The sequence below is a fragment of the Phocoena sinus genome, chromosome 18 (assembly GCF_008692025.1).
Source record: "Phocoena sinus isolate mPhoSin1 chromosome 18, mPhoSin1.pri, whole genome shotgun sequence".
In the NCBI taxonomy this organism is placed as follows: Eukaryota; Metazoa; Chordata; class Mammalia; order Artiodactyla; family Phocoenidae; genus Phocoena; species Phocoena sinus.
The window spans coordinates 65,242,805-65,266,676 of record NC_045780.1 but is presented as its reverse complement, the minus strand read 5'-3'; the positions used below and the strand labels follow the sequence as shown (position 1 = coordinate 65,266,676).

The 23,872-nt window shown below is 46.3% G+C and overlaps 1 protein-coding gene across 1 annotated transcript in view; it reads right to left on the bottom strand.

The window, feature by feature from the left end:
- The window catches only part of LOC116742970 (multidrug resistance-associated protein 4-like), a 129,753-nt gene that overhangs the window by 91,412 nt on the left and 14,469 nt on the right, over positions 1–23,872 (bottom strand). The window contains 8 exon segments of the mRNA XM_032610904.1: positions 1,550–1,696; positions 3,753–3,847; positions 4,375–4,412; positions 5,228–5,368; positions 6,712–6,924; positions 10,423–10,519; positions 16,926–17,012; positions 17,240–17,334. Coding sequence (XP_032466795.1) covers positions 1,550–1,696; positions 3,753–3,847; positions 4,375–4,412; positions 5,228–5,368; positions 6,712–6,924; positions 10,423–10,519; positions 16,926–17,012; positions 17,240–17,334 — 913 coding nt within the window.

Here is a 23,872-nt window from a genome sequence, read left to right as displayed (position 1 = left end):
TTGCATCTTCTCAATCGTTGCCTCTATTCTTTTTCCAAGGTCCTGGATCATCTTCACTACCATTATTCTGAATTCTTTTTCTGGAAGGTTGCCTATCTCCACTTCATTTAGCTGTTTCTCTGGGGTTTTATCTTGTTCCTTCATCTGGGATATAGTCCTCTGCCTTTTCATTTTGTCTACATTTCTATGATTGTGGTTTTCGTTCCACAGGCTGCAGGATTGTAGCTCTTGCTTCTGCTGTCTGCCCTCTGGTGGATGAGGCTATTTAAGAGGCTTGTGCAAGTTTCCTGATGGGAGGGACTGGTGGTGGGTAGAGCTCAGTAAAACTTTAGTCTGTTTGTCTGCTGATTGGCAGGGCTGGGTTCCCTCCCTGCTGGTTGTTTGGCCTGAGACGACACAGCACTGAAGATTACAGGCTCTTTGGTGGGGCTAATGGCAGACTCCGGGAGGGCTCTCACCAATGAGTACTTCCCAGAACTTCTGCTGCCAGTGCCCTTGTCCCCGCAGTGAGCCATAGCCACCCCCTGCCTCTGCAGGAGACCCTCCAACACTAGCAGGTAGGTCTGGTTCAGTCTCCTATGGGGTCACTGCTCCTTCCCCTGGGTCCTGTTGTGCACACTACTTTGTGTGTGCCCTCCAAGTGTGGAGTCTCTGTTTCCCCCATCCCATCGAAGTCCTGCAGTCAAATCCCGCTAGCTTTCAAAGTCTGATTCTCTGGGGATTCCTGCTCCCATTGCTGGACCCCCAGGTTGGGAAGCCTGACGTAGGGCTTAGAACCTTCACTCCAGTGGGTGGACTTCTGTGTTATAGCTGTTCTCCAGTTTGTGAGTCGCCCACCCAGCGGTAATGGGATTTGATTTTACTGTGATTGCGCCCCTCCTACCATCTCACTGTGGCTTCTGTTTTGTCTTTGGATGTGGGGTATCTTTTTTGGTGAGTTCCAGTGTCTTCCTGTCGATGACTGTTCAGCAGTTAGTTGTGATTACGGTGCTCTCACAAGAGGTAGTAAGCACATGACCTTCTACTCTGCCATCTTGAACCACTCTCATTACCATTAGGTAAACCTCGAAGTATAGGCACATGTCAGAGCACTGTGACCCAGAAATGGATGGGAAATGAAAGAAAGAAACACACAGCCTGTCTCGTGTAGAGATTCTTTGTAAGAAGTTCCTTCCAAGGGGACAACCTAGCTTAACACTATGTGACACAGCCAACGTTTTAGCAACTCTTCAACAACATTGAAACACATTTGTATCGAATGTAGGGTGTTTCATACACCACACAAAAAATGGATTCCTAAATCATTCTGCAAAGTGAACGTTCATTTATCTTTCCACATACACATAAATTGGAATAAAAGCTTATATGATCTTCTATTCAGATTTTCTCTGGTAGGAAAAAAATATCAGTAAAGCTTTTTGTACAAGATGGATCAACATGCACAGTGATTTTCTCCCAAGAATCTCCTCCAATTTCAAATATCAAATGTAATCAGGCACTAAATACATTAACAAGACATATATGCTGAGAAACTTGGTGTCCGACTTACCTATTGGATTTCTATCAAAGAACAATACCGGAGCTCTCAAAATGGACTCCAACATTTTGTTGTGCCAAATTTGTGAAGAATTAACAAGAACGCAGAATATCAACAGAGATCTTGTGATGCCGAAAAGGACAGGACCTACAGTTAGGACTGAAATAAAGAAACATCATTCAGCACAAGATCTCTGCCTTTCCTTCCATTATGCTAAAGCATGGCAGGCAGTTTATAAAGATATTATGCATTTTATTCTATAAATATAACATATATAAATTCATAAATAGAATATAGAATAAATTTATATATATAATGGATTATTTTTTAACAGTTTAATACATTCACAAGATACGTTTAAGGAAGAATATAAAAATCACTATGTTCCTCTCATTAAACAGAAACCACATGGGAAAAAAAAATCAGGTATAAACCACAATTTCATTCTATGCTTTCCTAATTCAATTACAAGTTCTAATAAAAACTCAGAAGAAAGAAAATTATAAAAAGTAGTTGATGGGCTTCCCTGGTGGCGCAGTGGTTGAGAGTCCGCCTGCCGATGCAGGGGACATGGGTTTGTGCCCCGGTCCGGGAAGATCCCACATGCCGTGGAGAGGCTAGGCCCGTGAGCCATGGCCCCTGGGCCTGCGCGTCCGGAGCAAAAATTCACATAAAAAGTAGTTGATCTTCCTTTTTCCGTATTTCAAATCTTACTAATTAAAACATGTCCCATAATCTAAAATTGAGGAATGCTTTGGTACCATCATGAATTAACAGAGTACAGGAGAAATGATTTACCGTTTCCTTGTAAATGGTAAATTTACAACGAAATTTAATTCCACATAAAGTAGTTAATTCCATGCCCAAGTAGCTTTAAAGAGTATGAAAATATCACATTAAGTTGCAAGCAGAAAATCTCTTAAATAATTGAATTGCAAGAAAATACAGATTATATTTTAACATGGCATAATTAAATGAGCAACTAATCTCTAAGTGTTTTATAGAAATGCGAAGCATCTGGAAATGAACATAATCACTTAAACTTATATTTTATTAACAACATAAATCAGTACCTGCTATGCATATAAAAATTAAAATAGCCCTAACATCTCTTGAACTGACAATGCTAAATAGAGTGGACATAACTTCTATAATAAATATTCCATCAAGTACTTTTTTTCTCCCCTCCAGCTGACACATCGCTTATTTCAACTCTGAAAGCTGCTCAAATTCCTGAATTCCATCAACATACATTTGCCTTAGCCCATCATCCTATGTGAATGTATAACAGATTCCCTTTCTTCTTCCTTTAAGTTCCCATAGTCCACCAATTCAGAAGGTAAACAACTAATGGATTTAGGTTTCTTAGCAAGAGATCAACACAATAAACACCATATTTCAATGAGTGGGTTCTTACAAAGATATCACACTCTATCTCTGCAGAAAGCTTGTATGAGGGTTTCCCATGGGAATATTTTTTAGATGAGTATTTCCTCTAAAAAGTATGTAACACTACATATATTCTAAGCACTCTTTTGAAAGCAGAGAGAGCCATGTTAATATTAGTCTAGCAAGCCAGATGGTAAATTAATCACACAGTTGCGGACACGATAACATTGTAATTTCAAGGTAAGAAAGAGAAGCAATCCTAGTTCCCAGACACTGGATTTCTCCCTGCTTAGCTTCCCTCTTAAGTAATTAGTGAAGCCCAAGAGATGAGCGGTATGGCGAAAAGGGGCTTTGCCTACCTGTGAGGAAATAATGCCTTTGTTTGGGGGCCCTTGCTGCCAAAGGATTCATCCAAGTTCAATAAAAGCCAGGTTTTATTCAGACAGAATTGGAACAATCTGAACCACACGGTAGGGATCCGTTTCTAATGCTCTTGCCCATCCATCTAATGAGATAAGATTTAGCTAAAGCAACTTACCAGAATAGACGATAGCCACATACTTCTACAGTGGCTGATTTTCTGAATGTGCAATCCTGGTTTAACTTCCAAAATCCAGTACAGAGCAAACGAAGAGTCTTCACTTAACCTCTTTGTTCTAGTAGATTTTTTAAATAATCCTTCTAATTAATTCACAGAGTAAATACAACTCAGACTCTTAACCCGCTAAGACATTACTGAATTACTCCTGGAAGCCCTAGCTGCTCACACAGGCTCATTGTAAGCACCTCAGACTCTCGTATAATAGACCAGATGATTCAATTTTACCTGAGTAAATTCCTAAGTACCGGTATAAATCGAGTTTTTCAGTTACATTTCCTTGTCCATTAACAGTGACATTCAGGGCACTCTGTTCATTCGTCCTACGGAACAGGGAAGAAAAAAAATATTGTGCTATGGATAGAATTTAGATAAATAACAACCAAAAAAAAACCCCTCAATTTTGGGCTTCCCTAGTGGCGCAGTGGCTGAGAGTCCGCCTGCCGATGCAGGGGACACGGGTGCCCCGGTCTAGGAAGATCCCACGTGCTGCGGAGCGGCTGGGCCCGTGAGCCATGGCCGCTGAGCCTGCGCATCCGGAGCCTGTGCTCCGCAACGGGAGAGGCCACGACAGTGAGAGGCCCGTGTACCGCAAAAAAACAAAACAAAACAAAACAAAACAAACCCTCAATTTGGAAGATGTGTTTTATGCTGGAAAATGGTTCCCAGCTCACAAGGCCCTGTGTCCATCTACCGTATAAAGACTCAGTTTGAATCATGACAGCAGGGGAAACGACGTGAGGATCAGAAGAGGGGGCTGAACAAGCCCCACCTCCCCCCCTGACTCTGTGGGAAACTGCAGCTTCTTCTTGATTTTACAGCACTTTGGGTCAGACCAGGAATCACTCACCAGTATGAAAGCCACCAGTCCTGAAGGACGTAGGCAACCTGGAGCAGGAAACAACAATCACTCAAACACTGACATTACTGACCCCCTCAAAACCCCGCTCACTAGAATGGGTGATGGAAAGGCTCCAGAGAATGGAGACGGTCCTTCCAGCTCAGGTCAGGGGCAAGCCCCACACCCCAGATAACCACAGGTCAGGGAAGGGCATGTGACATTTTAAAATCTCTAAAAGACATCCTTTCTTTCCTAAAAGCTCTCTATCATGCATATGTGATACCAGAAAGCCTCACTTATTTTTATTTTGCTCCCCACAGATAACGCATTTCAATGCAAATCCAAGTGGACTGCAAAATGCAGTAGTAATGGTGTAAATGTCAGGATTTTTTGAAGGAAAAACACTTGACAGGTACTGTGACGGTCAGTTTTCTGTGACAGCTTGGCCAGGCCAGTCTCCAGTGATTCAACCAAACACTCGGCTAGATGTTGCCGTGAAGGTATTTTGTAGATGTGGTTCACATCTACAGTCAGTCAACTTAAGTAAAGGAGATCACCCTCAACAATGTGGTGGGCCTCATCCAGTCAGTCGAAGGCCTTAACAGGAAAACCTGAGGATTCTTGGAAAAGGAAGAAATTCTGCCTCAAGACTGCAGGGTCAGCGGCCTGAATCAGCCCACAGGCCTGCCTTACTGATTTCATATTCACCCAGCTAGATCCCACAGTCTTTGAAATAAATCTCTAATTCTTTGAAATAAATCTCTAAATACACATATTAAAAATAATAGTAAAATAAATACAGTATAAATAGTACATATACATCAAGTTGAGGGCACAAACCAAAATAAATGTCCTTACTTACCTGAGCTGCGATGTTTACTAGAAGAAGGAAAATGATGGTAAGCCAGTGAGCACCGGCTGTGAAGTAATTCATGTAGGTCTTAAAGTGAACTCTTCCCTCCGAGTAGCTCTCCAGTGGTAGTGTAACCTGTATATGCTCAGTCTGCGAGGCAAAAGTGACAGTGAGAGACAAAATTTTAAATAATGAACCCTCGAATTCTAGAAGTTCAACAATTCGCTCCATTGCAAAGCTGTGGAAAAACAGACACATCTCATACCCTGGTAGGAGTGCAAGATGGTCCATCTCCTACAGAGAAGGATGCGGAACTATCTAGCAAAACCATGCATGCATTCACCCTTGGACGCAGCCATCCTATTCCTAGGAATCTATTAGAAACAAGGAAACATCATTTGCACAAAGTTATTCGCTGTTGGGTGGCTTTGCTTTAAATCGATCACGGGCCTCAGCACACACACAACATACCTGATTCAAGTATAAATGCAGAAGCTTATTCCACAACAACACACTAAATGATATGGAGCTAATGTATCCCTCTAGATTATTTGTGTCACTCAAAGATGGAAACATAAAACATACTTGGGGCTCAAGATACTAGCCAAATACAGTAAACTGAGTTCACACGGTGAGCTGGAGACATGTGAGTTTGGATAGCAGGGGAGCAGCATATGATCAGAATCCACTTGGTTCCTGAATTTCAGAGAGGGATTCCTGAGTTTGGAATGTACGGGACTAATCTAAATACTTATCAGAATCATCCAGGATCCTGGGTTTGAATAGTGAGGGTTTGGATATCGAGGAACACCTGTGTATGTTTTTAAGGGAGATCTAGTGCCTTTCTGTCTGGAGGACTTAGAATGCATTATAGAGTCACAGGAGCCAAGGATGTCCTGGGCTCTATGCTGGCCACTGGGATTGAAGGTGGATAAGATGTGGTTTGGTCTTGAATGGTAAGAAAGGAAGATGGGAACTAATTCCAAACTGTCTGTTGTGTGTCAGGTCCTTTGCACAGGCTACCTCTGGCCCATCACAGACCATCTGACAAGGGGGCAAAATAATACCATGAGTCACCTACAGTGCCAGTTGACACACAGGATAGCAGCTGATTTAATCTGGGCCACAGCAGGACTCCATATAAGGAGGTCTTAACATTACGCCTCTAGATGCATAAAGGAAGCCAGGAGCCAGCAGAGCAAGTAGGATGTAACTATGGTAAACTGAAGAGTTCTCATATCAGTGTGAGCCACATACACCCAGAAATTCATAGCAGTACACCCACTACTGATCTCCATAAGATTCTCCATCCTACACCCAAGGGAGAACCCCATTCAGGGAGCAATTAAATTCTACCAATTCCGTGGAATAAGGCCTTGGAAACTTAGGATATACTTTGGGACAAACAAAGATGTCATGAGCAGAGCAGACTGAAGGTCCATAGGTCCACCAAGAGTGGACAGACCAGGGCATTTGCAGGATGAGAAACTCACATCTTGGTCCTCTGGAGCGGCATCTTGCAACGAGGGTCTGGAAGACTGTTGAGACCAAACTGAGGACTCAGAAAAGGTGCGATTCCTCAGAGCGGGAGATCCTGGAACTGGAGACAGTTCAGCCAGCTCATTCACCTTCTTTAAAAGGATATCTTCAAAATCTACCCCAGATTTCGGAAATGTAGTGTAAGTCCCCTTTTGCACTATTTTGCCCTAAAATAAAGCATTTGAGAGGAATGCATTTGCATTTGATAATACTAATCTGTTCTAAATACTAATCAAGAAAAGTTAACTGGTCTTAAATTATGATTTTCCAAAGAAAATGATCCTTAGGTTTGGAATTCTGGTTGACAAATCTACTCCAACTCGAAACAGAACTGAGCATTCTGACCTCTGCCAAGCCCTGTGTTAGGTACTGGGGGATGTGAAAGAAATGTGTGCTCATGTGTTAAAAATGGAGGCCATTGACATAACTACCGCAGGCACTTCGCCATCAAAAAGCACAGAGGCCGGTGATGTTATCAACACAGTCTGTTTAGACAACATGGAAATTGAAAGAAGCCTCATGTGACAAGCAGGATTTTAAAAAAAGTCAGTTGGAGAGGATATTCCAGGAAAGAAACTTAAGATTGACCCAGAGGTGGGCACGAGCACATCTGCATAGGTAAGGATCACTCATCAGATCTTCGCTGACCATTGTCATAGTGTCATGTGCCCCGCTGAGACGAGTGATGTAGGAACCGGCCCTGGATGGAGAACCCACGAGCTGCGTCCACATGGTCTTCACAACTGCCCCACAAACACAGGAAGTTCCCAACTGAAAATTCAATATTCCAGCTGATGAAATAGCTGATAAACAAGGAGGCCATGAGACCGGGGTGGCTCTAATGCCTTGGCAGCCTGTGCCAGCAAACCATAACCTAAGCCAGAATCGATCACAACCCACCACAAGCAGCCAACCAGGCTTCCCCGCATCAGGCAACTGCTTAAGCTACAGCCAATCTCATCGTTTTCTTTGAACACGTGTGACACATCATTGCACAGTTTCCCTCCCTTACAAAGTTATATAAAATAATGTACAGATGTTTTCACTATTTTCTGACCCCGTGAAGCAAGACTCAGCTGATTCACTCAGAAGCAAACAAAATATTGGGCAAAACCCCAGGATGAAAAACTAATTAAAGTAGGGTATGTCTGGTTAAGACAGGTCAGGTAAAGAAGGTGGCCCACGACCCCAGCTGGTACCCCTCTCGTTCTATCCCCCGAGGTGGTCCATTAGGAGAAGCCCAGTGAAGCCTTTGGGTACCACCCGACACTGCAGAATTAGAAAATTATTCACAATACACTGTTTCTTGTTCCACTTGGGAGGCAAAATTCATACACCTTATTTGATGAAATTATCACTTTCCACTTAGTATCTGTAAGATGCACAAGGAAACAACTAATGGTACAAAGACAGCAATTTTACTGGGCAGCCAATCACTGATAATTCTGAGGGGACGAGAGAGCAGTCATCCCCTCTCTGCTGCGAGAGAGGGACCAGACAAACAGTAAGGATGGACCCCAGCTCACCCAGGGGTGCTCACCAGTGGACAAATGGTTGTTCTGATAGTAGTAAAATTGAGGGTAGTGTCCTCAAAAGAAGCAATAAGGGGTCCCTAAAACATCCAGGGACTGGCTGAATAGGTTATTCTGCCCACTGATTCGTGCTCATAATAGTCCAAATGCTGGGGTTTTATACACTAGTATCACCCCCTCTGTGCGTGAAATCCACTGCTCTCAAGTTTGAGAGATCTGAGCCCCCCATTCCTGGAGGAGTACAGGAGAGTTGACCATGGAACTGCTACTACAGAGGGAGAGGTTCTGCATTTTACTTTAATATCTTACTTGGAGCAGAAATTCACCTGATAAGTCAGGAAGTTTACCAAGGGCCTACTGGAAGAGATGGTGGTTAAGGATGGAGGTGCTGAGGCACGGAGGCAAACAAGCCAAGGAGTGAAGCATCAAACCACCATCAAGTCTGAAAAATTCTCAACTAATCTCCAATCCACCCCTAACCATGCTAGGAGTTGTGGGTTGAATGGTGCCCCCCTCCAAAAAAAAAGATACGTTCAAGCTATAAACCTGACACCTGTAAAGGTGACCTTATTTGGAAACAGGGTCTTTGCAGATGTAATCAAGTTAAGATGAGGTCATATTGAGTAGGGTGGCCCTAAATCCAATATGACTGATGTCCTTATGAGAAGAGCAGAGACTCAGACAGACACGTGGACAATGGCCATGTGACATCAGAGGCAGAGACTACAGTCCTGCAGCTGTAAGCCAAGGAACCACAAGGAAGGCCGATGAACCCCAGAAGCTGGAAGGGAGGATTCTCCCCTAGAGCCTTCAGGGAGCGCACGGCCCTGCCAGCACCTTGATTTGGGACCTGTAGCCTCCACAGCAGTGAGATGATACATTTCTGTTGCTTTAAGCCACCCAGTTTGCAGTACTTTGTTATGGCAGCTCCAGAAACTGATACACTAGCCTGAGCCCACACTTCTGTCTTCTCAACTGTACTGAGACTTCTAACTGTTTTGCTGTCGCCCCTCCAGTGAACATCAGAGGAATCTTTTTTTTTTTTTTTTTTTTCTGTACGCGGGCCTCTCACAGTTGTGGCCTCTCCTGTTGTGGAGCACAGGCTCCGGACACGCAGGCTCAGCGGCCATGGCTCACGGGCCCAGCCGCTCCACGGCATGTGGGATCTTCCCGGACTGGGGCACGAACCCGTGTCCCCTGCATCGGCAGGCAGACTCTCCACCACTGCGCCACCAGGGAAGCCCCAGAGGAATCTCTTAAACCTCACGTCAGACCACATCACTCCCCTGCTCTGGACCATCCAGTGGCTTCCATCCCACTTCCTGGCCCGCCGCCCACTGCTCAGAGACCAGCGCCCTCCACGGCCCCCCGCTCCCTCTCCTCAGACACGCTGGCCTTCCTGCCATTCCTCCACCTGCCAGCTCAGCTCCTTCCTTAGGACCCCCCTCCCCCAGGTGCCTGGATGGCCCGCACCTTCATGTCCCTCAGGCCCGAGAGGCACCAGCTCCCCAGAGAGTCAGGATATCAGCCCCACCCCCTCTCTCTTTCATCACATCTGTCCCCATAAGAACAGAAGCCCCACGAAGGCAGGGCCTTGTCCTACCGCCGCACAGGCTCTCACGGGTGTGGGGCAGTGAGACCAGCAACTGGCTATGGCAGCAGCGTGGGCGTCTCTGACTGGGGTGCTCACCTCCCTTCGGGTGTTAATGGAAGGTACTCTTCAGGCAAACCAAGCATGACAATCACATGGATACAAACAGGTCTTAGTGTCTCTAATTTCCAAATACTAATACTCTTTGACTTAAGTTGTGGAAAGGGGACACAAACAGTTCTAAATAAAATAGCATCGTTCCCCTTAATAAATTTCACTGGAACAGTGATAATTCAGTAACTCTGCAGCAGCACTTTCATATACGTTAGGGTTTACGTGGCCTAGGCTGTAACAGTGACATTTCTACAGGTCTCCGGATTCATCCTCAAAGGTGCGAACACCAGCTCTGAGGAGAAGGGGGCATAAAACTGAGGGAGAAGAGGCTGTTTACCATGAACTCAAGGAGAGTGACCTGCTGGGAGGCGTGGCCTTCCACACACCTGAGTGCTAGCAAGTTCCACAGGCTTCTAGAAACTACTTACATCTTTCAATACCAGTATCTGACTTGCAGCTTTTAGGTACTGCGACTGACGTGTCACTAGGATTGCGATCTTCTCGTGCAGGGCTTGGCGAACACACCTACAAATGTAAAAGGTACAGCATGCAAAAGTACGTTAGTGGGGGTGCTCCAAGCTGAAAACCTGTATTTGGAAACATAATGAGACAAAGACAACCCAGCAGTCAAAGATGTGTAAATACCAGTATAAACAATACAAACTAAATATAAATATAAGCCAATGATTCTGACTAGGCCTCAAATACATTCAGCAGCAAACTTGAATCTAGCTCTGCTAAAAAATTCTAAAAAGCAGTCCAGTGAAAGAGGCACCGACAGCTACGGTTTTTTTCTTTCAAAGACTCAGCTTAACAATTATTTACATGTTTCATAATGAAAAACAATTGAGCAATACTTAGATTCCAAAACTTGACTGAACCAAAACATTATTTTATCACCTTGTGGGAATGGGAGAAGACGGATTTGTGTCATATAAAAATGGGTACATTTTTCTTACTTTTCTGATTATTTGTGACATATAATGTACATATTAACAACAAAAAAATGAACAGATTTTTGGTAACCTTTGCCAGAGTGCATTTTCTAGACACTTCTTCCCAGATAATATTAGATAGAAAATGAATGCTAGCGTGGCCTCCGTCAGTCTCTACGACATTCCCAGTCCCGTCCAGGAAGCAAATCCTTTTTCATTAGGACTGAACACCTTCCAAATATGAAAATGAAAGAACAGAATCCAAACAGCACAAATCACAGTGGAAATTATCCAACAGCTCAAAGACATAGCAATTCTCTATAGCCAAGACCCCTGTGTGGTCAGGCCCCCCGAGATGTCTGTTCTCTTGCTCTCTGTACATCCCCTGCTCGCTCAGTGCCTGCTTCACCTACACCCCAATCACACGACTGACCTTCCTACACACTTGCCCCAGGCCCCAGCTAATGACTGTTCTAGCTTTAGATCAGGACGCTCCACTATGCTTACCAGAGGGGCAGTGAGGGGTGTGCTCCTTCCCTGGTTCCCTTGGTAACCGACGAGCCAGCCTGAGGTCAATTCCCCTGTAACTGGTCATCTTCCCTCTCCCCCGCCTCCCCGCCAGGAACCCAGACTGCTGCCATGTCCACCACACACGGTGAGGTGTCCCTCCAGGACCTTGCTTCAGACATGAAAGCTCGCCGTGGCCACTGAACCATCCGTGTCTCCGTCGCTGACTCCGGGCTCTTTCTTAGGTCTAAGCTGGGCAAACACAGGCCTTGCAGGCTGCGGGGTGCGGCCCAACAAACACCCTCGGTATCCAACCTTACGTGTGTGTTTACAGTAACCCCCCAGACTGCTCCACGTTTTAAATGCAGACCCCTAGGGACTCAGCCCCAGGCTCATCCCACAAGGGCCGACGACCCCTCCAAGGAAGCGAGTAGCTGGGTCCAGGGCCCCGGTGACCACAGGCAGGGCTCCAGGCGTATACTCTGGGTACCCGAGCCCCTCGCAGAGCAAATCTCAGGGACCTGGGCCACGGCTCAGCCTGCTGAGTGAGCCAGGTGCAGAGTCTGGAGGCAGCAGACTGCAGCTCAATCCCTCTCACGAGCCCGACAGCGTCGGACAAGCTACTAAACCTCAGTGTCTTCACCTCAAAACAAGGCCAATGACAACTCACCCACATGTTCTGAGAAATCAAACCACCAATCCGCTCAGTCCGCGTCAGCCCCGCCCGCACTCCTCCTAACCCACGAGCGGTCATGTGCTCTGGACTCAGGACAGAAAAGTCCTAAGGGGACACGCTGGACACGGGGTCTGTGATCAGAAGCGAGAGCTCAGGACGTAGACACATACACTGTTGCTTCATTATGTCCAAAAGGATTCATTCTTCCCTTTGACATGTGTTAGTTCAGCTTTCGTACCTAAGTTTCTTAACTGAGTAAACCCGTCTTCAGTTTTAGTACTAAAGCTTTCCATGGAACTGTTTCTCCTTAATTCAAAATTACCTGCCGAGAGTCCCTGAAGTGGGTGTTAATCAAATCTGAAGGGCAGCTGTGTCCAAGCTAGAGCAACCCCAAAATTCTAAAATGTTTTCTTCCTAACATTCCATCACAGATGAGGTAATATAAATAATGACAATGAAGTGATCAGCTGATGACTTTCAATTTTTCCTAAATAATGCGTTTTATCTGGATCTCTAGGAAATACTCTATTTTTCTAGTTTTTAGAATAAAGATTTCCAAGTCATGCCATAAAAATGATTGATTCAGCAACCAGTAGTTTAACTGCTATTCCTATATAAGGGCTGTGTTGATCCTATAATCCTATATATAATCCTATATAAGGGCTGTGTTAAGAGGGGACACACCCCATAGTAGAGGGGATACAAATAAGAAAGACAGAGTCCCACCTTCATTCCTTCAATCAGCAGAGGTTTGGTGAGATACCAGGCACAGTCATAACTGTCGAGCATACATCCACAGGTGAAGAAAGCAGACGCTACTCCACACCGTGAACAGAGGGACACACTGAACAAGTATAGAACAACTATATGCACTGTCGGGCCGTGATGTGTGCTCTGAAGGAAAGCAAGGGGGGCTGCTGCCTTAGATGGGGGTGACGCGGGAGAGCCCTGAGACTATCTGGGGGAAAAAAAACATCCTGGAAAAAGGCACAGCAGGTCCAAGGGTCCTGGGACAGAACATGCTAGGCTAAGGAACCTTCATGAATTCACAGCTCATAGCGGGGTGGGGAGGACTGATGAATGGTCAAGTGCAACCCACCGAGGGCTGTGGGAAGACAGAAGGGCACAGGCTCCCCCTGAGGGAACAGGAGGGAAAGGCAGGGGCTCTGGCACACAGGGGGCAGTATCTACAGACAGACAGGTGTGAGAAAGGGCCCGTCACAAAGCCGGCACGGCTGGAAGGCCGAGTGGGTGTGAGGGCCAGCTGGAAAGGCTGATGGGGGCAGATGGCAAAGGAGCTCGTTCTCCGTCTGAGGACTGGATCTGCAGTCTGAACATGAGGGGGGTCTGTGAGGGGCTGGAGCAGAGAGGGCGAAGCGTGTGGACAGCAGCGTGGGCATCTGACCAGGACAGGCCCGAAGAGCTGCTGACGCGGGAGCCGGGGGCTCTGGTGACGTGGGGCTCTCTGAACCAAAGCGGGATCCACAGCTGGACACAGGTGAGACTGCATCAGTTCACCTAAGGCTCTAACCTTCTGTAGGTGAGAGAAGCCACTTAAGGTTTACAACGTATAGTTGGAAAACTCACAAACCTTCATAACCTTGGCTATAGATTCATGACTAAGGGAAACTGTTAATGGCAAGTAGAAGTGCGCTTCGTTCACTTTAATACAAAACGCTCCCCATTACTAAGCTTCGACACGACCACCATCCTTCACAGCACACCGTCCCATCCAATTTTCTAACTTGAGAACATTCTCCAGGTGCTGCCGAGTGATTTCCTGAACTGCCTTCCTGCTCCCTGCCCAAAGTTTTCCCCAAAAATGTGGTTCTGATTAGCAAACAACCGTCTGAACAAGCTTGCTTCTATCAAGTGTACATCCAAGGTCATTAAATCCAAAAGGTTGGAAAGGACTTTATAAACACCTCCTGTGCTGGAAAAAGAACTTGGGAGAGCCTTTGTGGTAAGTACACGGATCCGTGGCAATCAGAACACCTTCCTCTCTCCTCCCTGTGACACGAATGCAGTGGCCAGCAGAAACCGTTCTTGGAGTGATGCAGAACTTGGGCAGACACACACAAGACTGAGTGACAGACATCTGTGAATGCAGGGCAGGGCGCTGGGAACAGGGAGGCTGAGCTACTCAAGACCCAGGAGGGTGGCAGTGGGGAACCTGTGTCACAGCACTAGTGCCTGTCACTGGACTCGTGACAAGACACAAGGCACTTCTCTAAGGGAAAATTCATTAAGTGACGATCAGGAGAGGGTGGGAAAGGCAGTCAGACCAAAGAGCTGGAGGCCACGCCACATGTCGGCTGCCCTGCTCTCTCGTGTGCTGAAGATCCGATGCTCCCGTGCACTTTGTGTGTGTGTGTGAAGATACGCGTAGCGTGGACTTCACCATTTTAACCGTTTTTAGCGTGTACCTCAGTGGCATTAAGTGCGCTCAGTGCTGTGCGGCCGTCACCGCGATCCATCTGCGGAGCTCTTTCATCCTTAGCACTAAGCGCAGGTACATACTGACTCCAGGGGAACCTGCCCCCGACCCCTGCTTAGTGGACGTGGAATCCCAGCTCCTCGTATCCAGAGCTCAGGGCTGCCTCCCCCGTCTCGCTCCCACACTGCTGCTCTGCTCAAGTCCCTCTACTTGGCTCCTCTGGACGGGCTGTAAAACAATCATGTCTCCCCAAAGCCACCTGTTGACACCGTAGCTGCCAGTACCTTAGAATTTGCTGTCAGGGCCTTTAAAGAGGTAACTGTTACTCTTAATTAGGGGGAGGCTAATCCAATCTGACTGGGTGTCCTTAGAAGAAGAGACTGAGACGTAAGGACAGAGACACAGGGGTGCATGTGAACAGAGGAAAGACCAGAGGAAAAGATAGGACACAGTGAGGAGGGTGCCATCAGAAGTCCACACCTTGATCTTGGACTTCTAGCTTCCAGAACTGTGAGAAAACTAATTTCTATTGTTTAAGCTCCCCCCCCCCACATCTGTGACAGCCTGCTATAGACAAGCTTGTGTCCTCAAATTTCATACACATTAAACCTAATCCCCACTGTGAAGGTACTGGAGATGGGGCAGTTGGGAGGTGAACAGGTCATGAGTGTAGAGCCTTCATGAATGGGATTAGTGCCCTCATAAAAGGGACCCACACAGCTCCCTCACCCCTTCCACCATATGAAGACACAGGAATCGGGCCCTCACCAGACACCCGATCTGCCAGCACCCTGACCTCGGGCTTCCCCAGCCTCCAGAACTGTGAGACATAAATTTCTGTTATTTATAAGCCACCCAGTCTATGGTCTCCTGTGAGAGCAGCCTGGACAGACAGAGCCCTAGCAAACTAACAGAGGGACTGACAGTGAGAATTTCCAAATAGCTTCTCTTTGCTGTAGGACCTGCATCCTCCAGGCAAGGACGTGCCTGCTGTCCTTCTCACAGCCCTGCTTCTTCCTACCGCTACACCTGTGTTCCTACTATTCCTTTAGCAAAAGGAACTGAATCCTATTCTCAGCCCCCACAAACCCTGCCCGGCCTGCAGGCCCACATGGCACTTCCCGCTAAGGCCAGTGCACAGGGAACTTTCCAACTTCACCTGAAAGCCTACAGCTGCCCACTTAGCATTTACCATCCTTTATCCAAACCCTCTAAACCGCGACTCTGCTGACCTTTTCCCCGGCATCTGTCTTAACAAGCTCCATAGAGACAGATTCCTTAGAGGCAGAAATGAAAGCTGAGCGTCTCAGTCTCCCTTATTCTGCCCCGTGTGGGTCCTTCCCCTCTCCTGGCTCACTGTTCTCCTTTGTAAACGGAGAGGTTTTGTGCAACAACATCTGTAAGGGCATGGATCTCAGTGCACACAGTAGGGCTTTACTAAGTGCAGCTGGAAGGGCTCGTTGGCTTTAACAAGGTGAACAACAGCAAGGTAACTAACCGTGGGGTAGATGTGGGTGCCGTTTCAGAAAAAGCAAGTTCACGAGGCTTTCGAAGAGGCCAGTCTAGACTCCATAGAGGCCTCAGTCAGCATGTGTTAGGACACATTATACACAGAAAAGCATCAGAGCTGTTCTGCTCCAGGGGTTCCGTGGCCAAACAAGAGCCACTGACAACAAATTCCAGAAACTCAAAGTGAAAGTCAGGACTTCAGCCAGACTCTAGATACCCAGTTACAAATTCAAGTTAACCGTACACTGTGGGTCTACGTATTAATTCTAATAAGCACACATGAAGCAATATTAAATGACTGAAGCCATACTTAGATGTGGAATAACTCATTATTAAATTCTAGACCGTATTAAGTATTTCCAAACCGGCAGAATAATAAGTGTAAACCAACAAGGCCTTTCCACGGAAGCCCTATGTCAGTACTGGAAACTTCACTTCTGACGTGCCTTAAACAAATGATGGAGGAAAAGGACCGGCAGCCAAGTACCAGGCTACCGAGTCCTACTCTCCAATTTAAAATCCATACATCATCTTTCTTACTGCTGGGGTCTGGATCCATCCACAGTGTCTGGTTATTAACTGCAAGTAGCAGGGGGAAATCTGCCATCTGTTCCTCAGCTCCCCAAAGCATGGACTCCACTGGCCTCCACACACTGCAAGCTCCTTCTGCATTTTCCTATCTTGACCTCATCCTCATGCAAAAGTTCTCTAGGACGGATCTTCTGTGGAGGGAAGGGAGGGGGGACAGGGACACCAGGGCAGAATGAGCTGGGTCTCCTGAAACACAAACGCTCTCCTGAGCTCTCTTCCCTGATCTCTACGGGGTTCTTGGAAAGCAGAAATGATAGGAAACAGGAGCAAACTCACAGTTCGAACAGGTGCCTGCTCACTTCTGCATCTACTGCACTGAGCGGATCGTCCAGGAGGTAGATGTCTGCATCCTGATACACGGCTCTAGGAAACGTAGAGAGATGTCAGGAGAAGGACGCTTCAAGCTTCCTGTGTCCCATCTTTGAATCAAGATGGTGTCCAGCAAATCACTATTCATTCCAAGAGCCCATGGAAAAGGGCCAAGACCCTGCTTCACACAGGGCCCACCCGGTGAGCGGGGTCTGCGCGCTCACTTCCACTAGGAGCCATGGAGGAGGGAGGGGCAGGAAGGCAACTGAAACGCCATTTACCTGGCGAGGTTGACCCGGGCTTTCTGGCCTCCACTCAGCGTGGTTCCCCGGTCTCCTATCACAGTTAGGTCTCCACCCTCCAAAAGCTGTAAATCCTACATGGAGACAGAAAAGGGGAAAAAGAGAAAGATTTCAAATGTGTTCTCCTCCTGCCATCCTAACCTTTTTAGCATTAGTTCTTCATACAAGTATTTGATCAAAAGCAATGGGTACATTTCATAGTGACTAAACCGTAACCTTAAACATTTTAAAAAACATCTCTCGGGGTTCTTCGTGTGTTTACATTCTGTAGTTTTTCACAGCATTTATGCATTAGGTCATTTTAACAGATACTTATTGAGGATCGACTATTTGCCAGGCACTGTTCCGGGCACAAGGAATTCAGCCATGAGGAAACATAGTCCCTAGAGTCGCTTTCCATGGTGGGAGATGGAAAATTAACATGAGTGCAAGTACTAAGGACTAGAAGAAAAAAGAAGCCAACTTAGGGGGACAGGGAGTAAAGGAAGGAAAGTGAGTCACTAGTGGGGTCGAGAAGGGCTCTGTTCAGAGGGGGTTGGAGCAGATGTTCTGGAGGGTGGAGGGGCTTACACTGACCTGGAGAGGGTGCTCCGCACAGAGCAATGAGCGAGTACAAAGGCTATGGGGCAGACGGCCAAGGTGTCCCGGGACAAGCAAGGAGGGCCGGAGAGCAGAAGCAGAGTGAGAATGAGGGGAACGAGGGCAGAGTCAGGGCAGGAGGAGCCCTGGTGTCAGCCCAGTAAAAGGGGGAGGGGAATGGGGGCCTGACACGGTCTGAGGCTTTTAAGGAATCACTCCTGCCTCTTTGTGAAGGACAGACAGTAAGGGGGGAGGGTGAGAGAGGATATCAGTTAGGAGGCCACGGCAATAACCTAGGTGAGAGATGACGGTGGCCAGGACCAGAGTGGGAGAAGTGAGGACGGAGAGACGGGGTCACACACTCCACACACACTGGGAAGGTGGAGTCTGTAAGGCCTGCTGATGGGACGGGTGTAGGAGGTAAGAGAAGAGCACTGTGTTATGTGGGGCGTGAGGAAGGAGAAGAACAGGGTCTCCATTTACTGGGTTGGGGAAGATGGTGGACTTCCCCACCATCCCCTGATGGTTCAGGAGACTTCGCTTGTAGACGAGCTGAGATGACCTCTTGGTGATGTCACAGTGCAGCTGGATATGCAAGTGGGAAGGTCTGTGCTAGAGGCCCAAGTGTGAGGGCTGGTGTCCCAGGCTGGTGAAGGCCCAGGACTTTTTTTAAATCAAGGAATAAGTGTGTCTTAAACTGGACATCTTGCTGACCTCGGCCTAGCTTCCCACTTTCAGAGAAGGGATAACACCTGACCTCTGTCTTCACAGTGATACTTAAGACATATTGACAGAGTGACAGACAAGGTCTATACAAGAAATGGGAGAAGAGCAGGCTGGGCAGGGAAGACAAAAGCGAAGCAAACAGTGTGCTCGAGGGACACCAAGCAGATCAGCTGGACTAAGTAGGTGCCTGTCCGTGGAAGCAAGAAAAACTCAAATTTAAGAAGGATATGAAGTTTTGTTTTGTTTTGTTTTGTTGTTGTTGTTGTTTTGTTTTTTTGCAATTCGCGGGCCTCTCACTGTTGTGGCCTCTCCCGTTGCGGAGCACAGGCTCCAGACGTGCAGGCTCAGCGGCCATGGCTCACGGGCCCAGCCGCTCCGCGGCATATGGGATCTTCCCGGGACGGGGAACGAACCCGCGTCCCCTGCATCGGCAGGCGGACTCCCAACCACTGCGCCACCAGGGAAGCCCGGATATGAAGTTTTGACTTGAGGATCTGGGAATCTATCAAAAGTTATATTTGAATTTTATTTAAGAAGTAAGTTGACCAATCAGAGTACCTGGGAAAAAAAGAAAAGATGACAAGGACATCCCCCAAATGACAAGATAACAACCAGATTTAAGCTACACAGTGTTATATTAGAGACCTTTACTTAGACTGCCTATAATTATCACTGGACAGAACGTGGCACAGACAAGCAGCGTTTGTGGGGAGTTCGTCATCTACTAAACTCCTCAGACATCAACCTAGGATACACAGCACTATCTTTCTGCAGATGGAGCCCTCATTTCTTTGTCTCTACTTCAGCAAATCTGGGGAGAAAGCAAGTGGCACACTGGGGTCTCCATGATAAACAAATCGTTTGATCTCCCTAAGTCTCATTTTCCTCTTCTACAGAATATGCCGCAGAAGCAAGTGTCAGTAAACTCAAGGATGCTGTGAGAATCCAAAGAAGAGTATGTCCTCAAGCCCGTTCTCTACATCTTTATTCCTGTCCTGGACTTGAGGACACGGGAGGGGGAAGGGTAAGGTGGGATGAAGTGAGAGAGTGCATGGACTAATACACACTACCAAATGTAAAATAGATAGCTAGTGGGAAGCAGCCACATAGCACAGGGAGATCAGCTCGGTGCTTTGTGACCACCTAGAGGGGTGGGACAGGGAGGGTGGGAGGGAGACGCAAGAGGGAGGAGATATGGGGATATATGTATTATGTATAGCTGATTCACTTTGTTATACAGCAGAAACTAACACACCATTGTAAAGCAATTATACTCCAATAAAGATGTTTTTAAAAAAAAAAGTGTATGAACATCCTCTGTAAGTGGAAAAGGACATGAATTAATTGTAACTTGCTGTTGGTGACTTATCCCTATTTTCTCATCAAACCAACAGTGGGACCCCATTCACAGTGTGAATCACAACAGGGAAATCACATGACCCTAAGAAGAAGAGAAATACCATCTCCATCATAACCCTCCCTGACAACCAGAAAGACACACAGGTCCCCTGCACCCTCACTGGGTTGCATCAAATGAAAGGGAGCAATTGCTCTGTCGTGAAAATTCATCACTGTTTTACATATTTCTTTGTTAGGCTCAAAAGTTTATACCATCTCTTGCTTTTGGTTTTCACGAAAAACAATGAGCCATTTTAAGATAGGTTTCCAGCCTTAAACACACGCACACACGCGCACACACAGTTGCTTAGCCTCCGTTTCACTGTTGACAGTCCTTGCAAACTGTTCCACTTAGATTTTATGTCATTTTGGTTTCCTTCTCAAAATTGCAACTAGCTATAGCACAGCAATCTTCACCACATTCTAGAAGAGGCACTTAAATCTACTCTTTCATTTAGCACAGTTAGGGCATATGAAACAGGCTCTCTGAGTCTGGTAGTAGGACTTCAAGTGTATTATTTACTCTGCAAATTATTTAAGGACCAGCCCCAAATGGGAAAACCATTTCAAAGGAGTTGAAGTAAAATCCAAGTCAGGCTAATTTCCCAGCCACCATTTTCTGATTAGGTTAAAGGGAAAAGCCTGAGTTGAGCATATATTATAGTTCCTCCCACTGGAGGAACTGTTACCTTTCAGTTAAATTTCACCAATTTGCACTGAAAAGCAGTACATAGACTAGAGAAACACGAGGAAATGGCGACGCTGGTTTGACGCCACCCATCCTGAAGCACATCGAGGGCCCTTCAGCGATGGTGGAGACTTACAGTAGAAACATCACGGAGCAGAGACTGTGGAAACAGCTGATGAGGAACAGATGTGAGGTCCTGGCAGAGGAGGGCTGGGTTCCAGAGTCAAACAGCAGGAGGCCTCTGCCTTTCTTCACAGTTTTTCTTCCCTTTGGAATTGCCCCTCCTCTCACAACCTGTCAATATCCTGCCCATCTTTCCAGGCTCAGCCCAAACACACTCCTCCATGAAACCATCCTGGAGTCGTCTCTTTTCCTGCTGGGTTCCTAAGGCTTTGTTTACATCTTTCATGAAGGACCTTCTCTCAGCTCCTGGAGGGGAAGCTCTGTGCACCAAGCACTGTTCTGAACCCTGATCCCGATTTTCTCTAATCCTCACAACAAGCTGCACAGTAAGTACTGGCCCCATTTCACAGATGAGGAAACTGAGACTAAGTGAGGTTACATCGTTGGTCTGAGGACTGTCAGCTTTTAAACAGAAGAGTTGGAATCTGAACCAAGCTCACGGCAGTTCATAGCCTTCTGCTCTTTGACATCATGCTATCCAAGTGGTGACTGAAAAGTATATTTGAAATGAAGGCAATACTAAAATAATTCAAGACTTGAAGGCCTCTATACCTAGATAAGGAAGTATCAATAAACTTATTATTCTATGACTGGCAAGGCAATGTGAAAATGTCCAAGTTGGCAGGAATGTGGTAAATATGAAATAAAAGTACAAGCTTGTGGGCACCCAAGAGGGGTTTGTAAATTCAAGCGATCTACGTGAGAAAATATTAAACTAGAATTTATCACTGTGATACCTTTAAATATGTATTGCCTGGAAGTTTTTAAGAGCCTTCGAGTGGCTGAAGATAATATGCACACAAATGTGACATACTATATTACTTGTGTTGTGGTAACAGAATATTTTTATTGTCGATTTATATAATGTACTATGTGCAGGGCACCTATATAAATATCAACTCAAAAATGGAAGTTAAATACTCAGATACCTTCCTTCTTACATGTCACATTTTATGGATGTGATTCTACCAAAAGCTAGCTGAGCTTATAATTAATAGCCAATTTATTTTCAAAATCACTCTAACATTTATAGACTGCTTGTTAGATCCCTAGCAAGCAGGTGCTTTAAAATCATTACTGCATTTCATCCTCAAAACAACCTCATGAGGTTGACAGTATTATTATCTCCACTTTACAGATGAAGAAACAGGCTTGTAAGGTTCAGACAATCAACCAAAATCACACACCTGGTCAACAGAGACCCTGAGACTCAGCCCCTGAGCCTTCTGACTCCTGGGCCTTGGAGTTGATGTCATCAGCCTGAATCGATGTTGCCAAATGTGATTACATCTTATCTCTCTATTTTGTTACAGAAAAGTTTTCAGCTCAATGAACTTTAATGTTTACTTCAATTAGATATAGTATAATGCATTTATATTATTATTAACATATGTAATTACGTTTACGAGACCTAGTATAATACATCTATGTTGTTGTTAACATATTTAATACAAGAAATGTTGCTTTTTTTCTGTCCCCCCACCACCCCCCCGCAGGATTTGGGGGAAGTGGGAGGTAAGGAGCTCTGTAAGGAGAAACCTTTATTATATTTATATGTACCTACTACATATGTACAGATGTAGAGAAAAGGGCTATAAGAGTAACAATAGCTACCATTTACTAAAAACCTGGCATATTTGCATTTTATAGACACTGCCTGTAGCCTTTACAGTAATCCCACACCTCCCCCATTTAATAAGAGAGGAAACAGACAAATACCTGGAGTTACCACCCAAGACTGTTTCTCTCCAAAGGCCAAGGCTTTGCTACTACCTGTGCAGTCTCTGTATCTACAGGCCAAAATAATTCCAGAATACCACTATTATCTGTGACTGTCTTATGCCCGTCCACTGACACAGGGATTCCAGGAGGAGATAAGCAGAGGATCTCATTACTCAAGTGGTTCCCAGGTGTCGTAAAGACCTTGCTGACCCCTTGCTAATCAGAGTCATAGACAACATTTCAGAGCAGCAGCAAAACCTCTTGGAAACCCTCTGACCCAACGCCCTCATTTTGCCGCAGAAATGTCAGAGGCCCAGGCAGGAAACAAGACGTGTCCAAAGTGACAGCAGGCAAGTGACGAAGCCGGGGCCAGGACTCCGCTCTCCGCTCCTTCTCCGCCCTGGGCCTCCCTTCCTGCCAAGGAGGGAATGGGCACGAGGGCCCCAACTCTATGTCCCGACCACGCAGCACAACAGGAGAGCAGTACGTATTTATAAACCTCACATCACGTACAGAAGAATCGCTGTGCAGCCCAATCCCGCAGGGGCCCCTTCCCACCAGAGTCTGTGCCGCAGGGACACCCGAGGGTGGGTGAAGCCCCAGGACACGGCCTGAGTTACTGCTCCCACCACCCCACGGGGCTGGGGCAAAGCCTCAGCCGCCGGGGAAAACGCTGAATGGCAGCGCTATCTCAACACCTGCTTTTCTCCAGAGATGCTCAAATGTTGGGGGGAAAGACAGGGCTGAGCTTCACCAGAAGGGCAAGGTCGTGAAAGAAACACCCACACACTGGCCTAGGTCTCTGGAGTATGATCTGGGAATCGGGAGCTGGACGTGATTAAGGTAAAGAGGAAATATCTGAGATCTGCTTATTCCACATTCAACCCTACCTTCATCCATCACCCGCTTTTTAAAAAGTTCCTTCTTTTAAATTTCTTCATTTGAGAGGCAGCGTGACACCGTGGAAAAGCATGGAGTCTAGAGTCATGCAGGAACAGACTGAACTCGAGGTGCAAATGTTGAGGAAAGCTGTTTCATCTCTCCAAGCCTCAGTTTTACCAACTATAAAATGAGGATGGTGACATCGAGGACACTCACAAAAAATTAATAACCCATATACTTCTTATGTGCACGCATGAGCGTCTGTGAGCGATGGAAAAATGATTTGCACGTGGACTCTGAAGAGATGGCAGCTACTGTTCTCACTGTTATACATGTGCTTTCCCCCTTCTTTTCTTCCATGATATATATACCACTTAATAAAAACCTAGCTCATTACTGCTAACTTGATGTCATTTCTGCAAATGCACAATCTC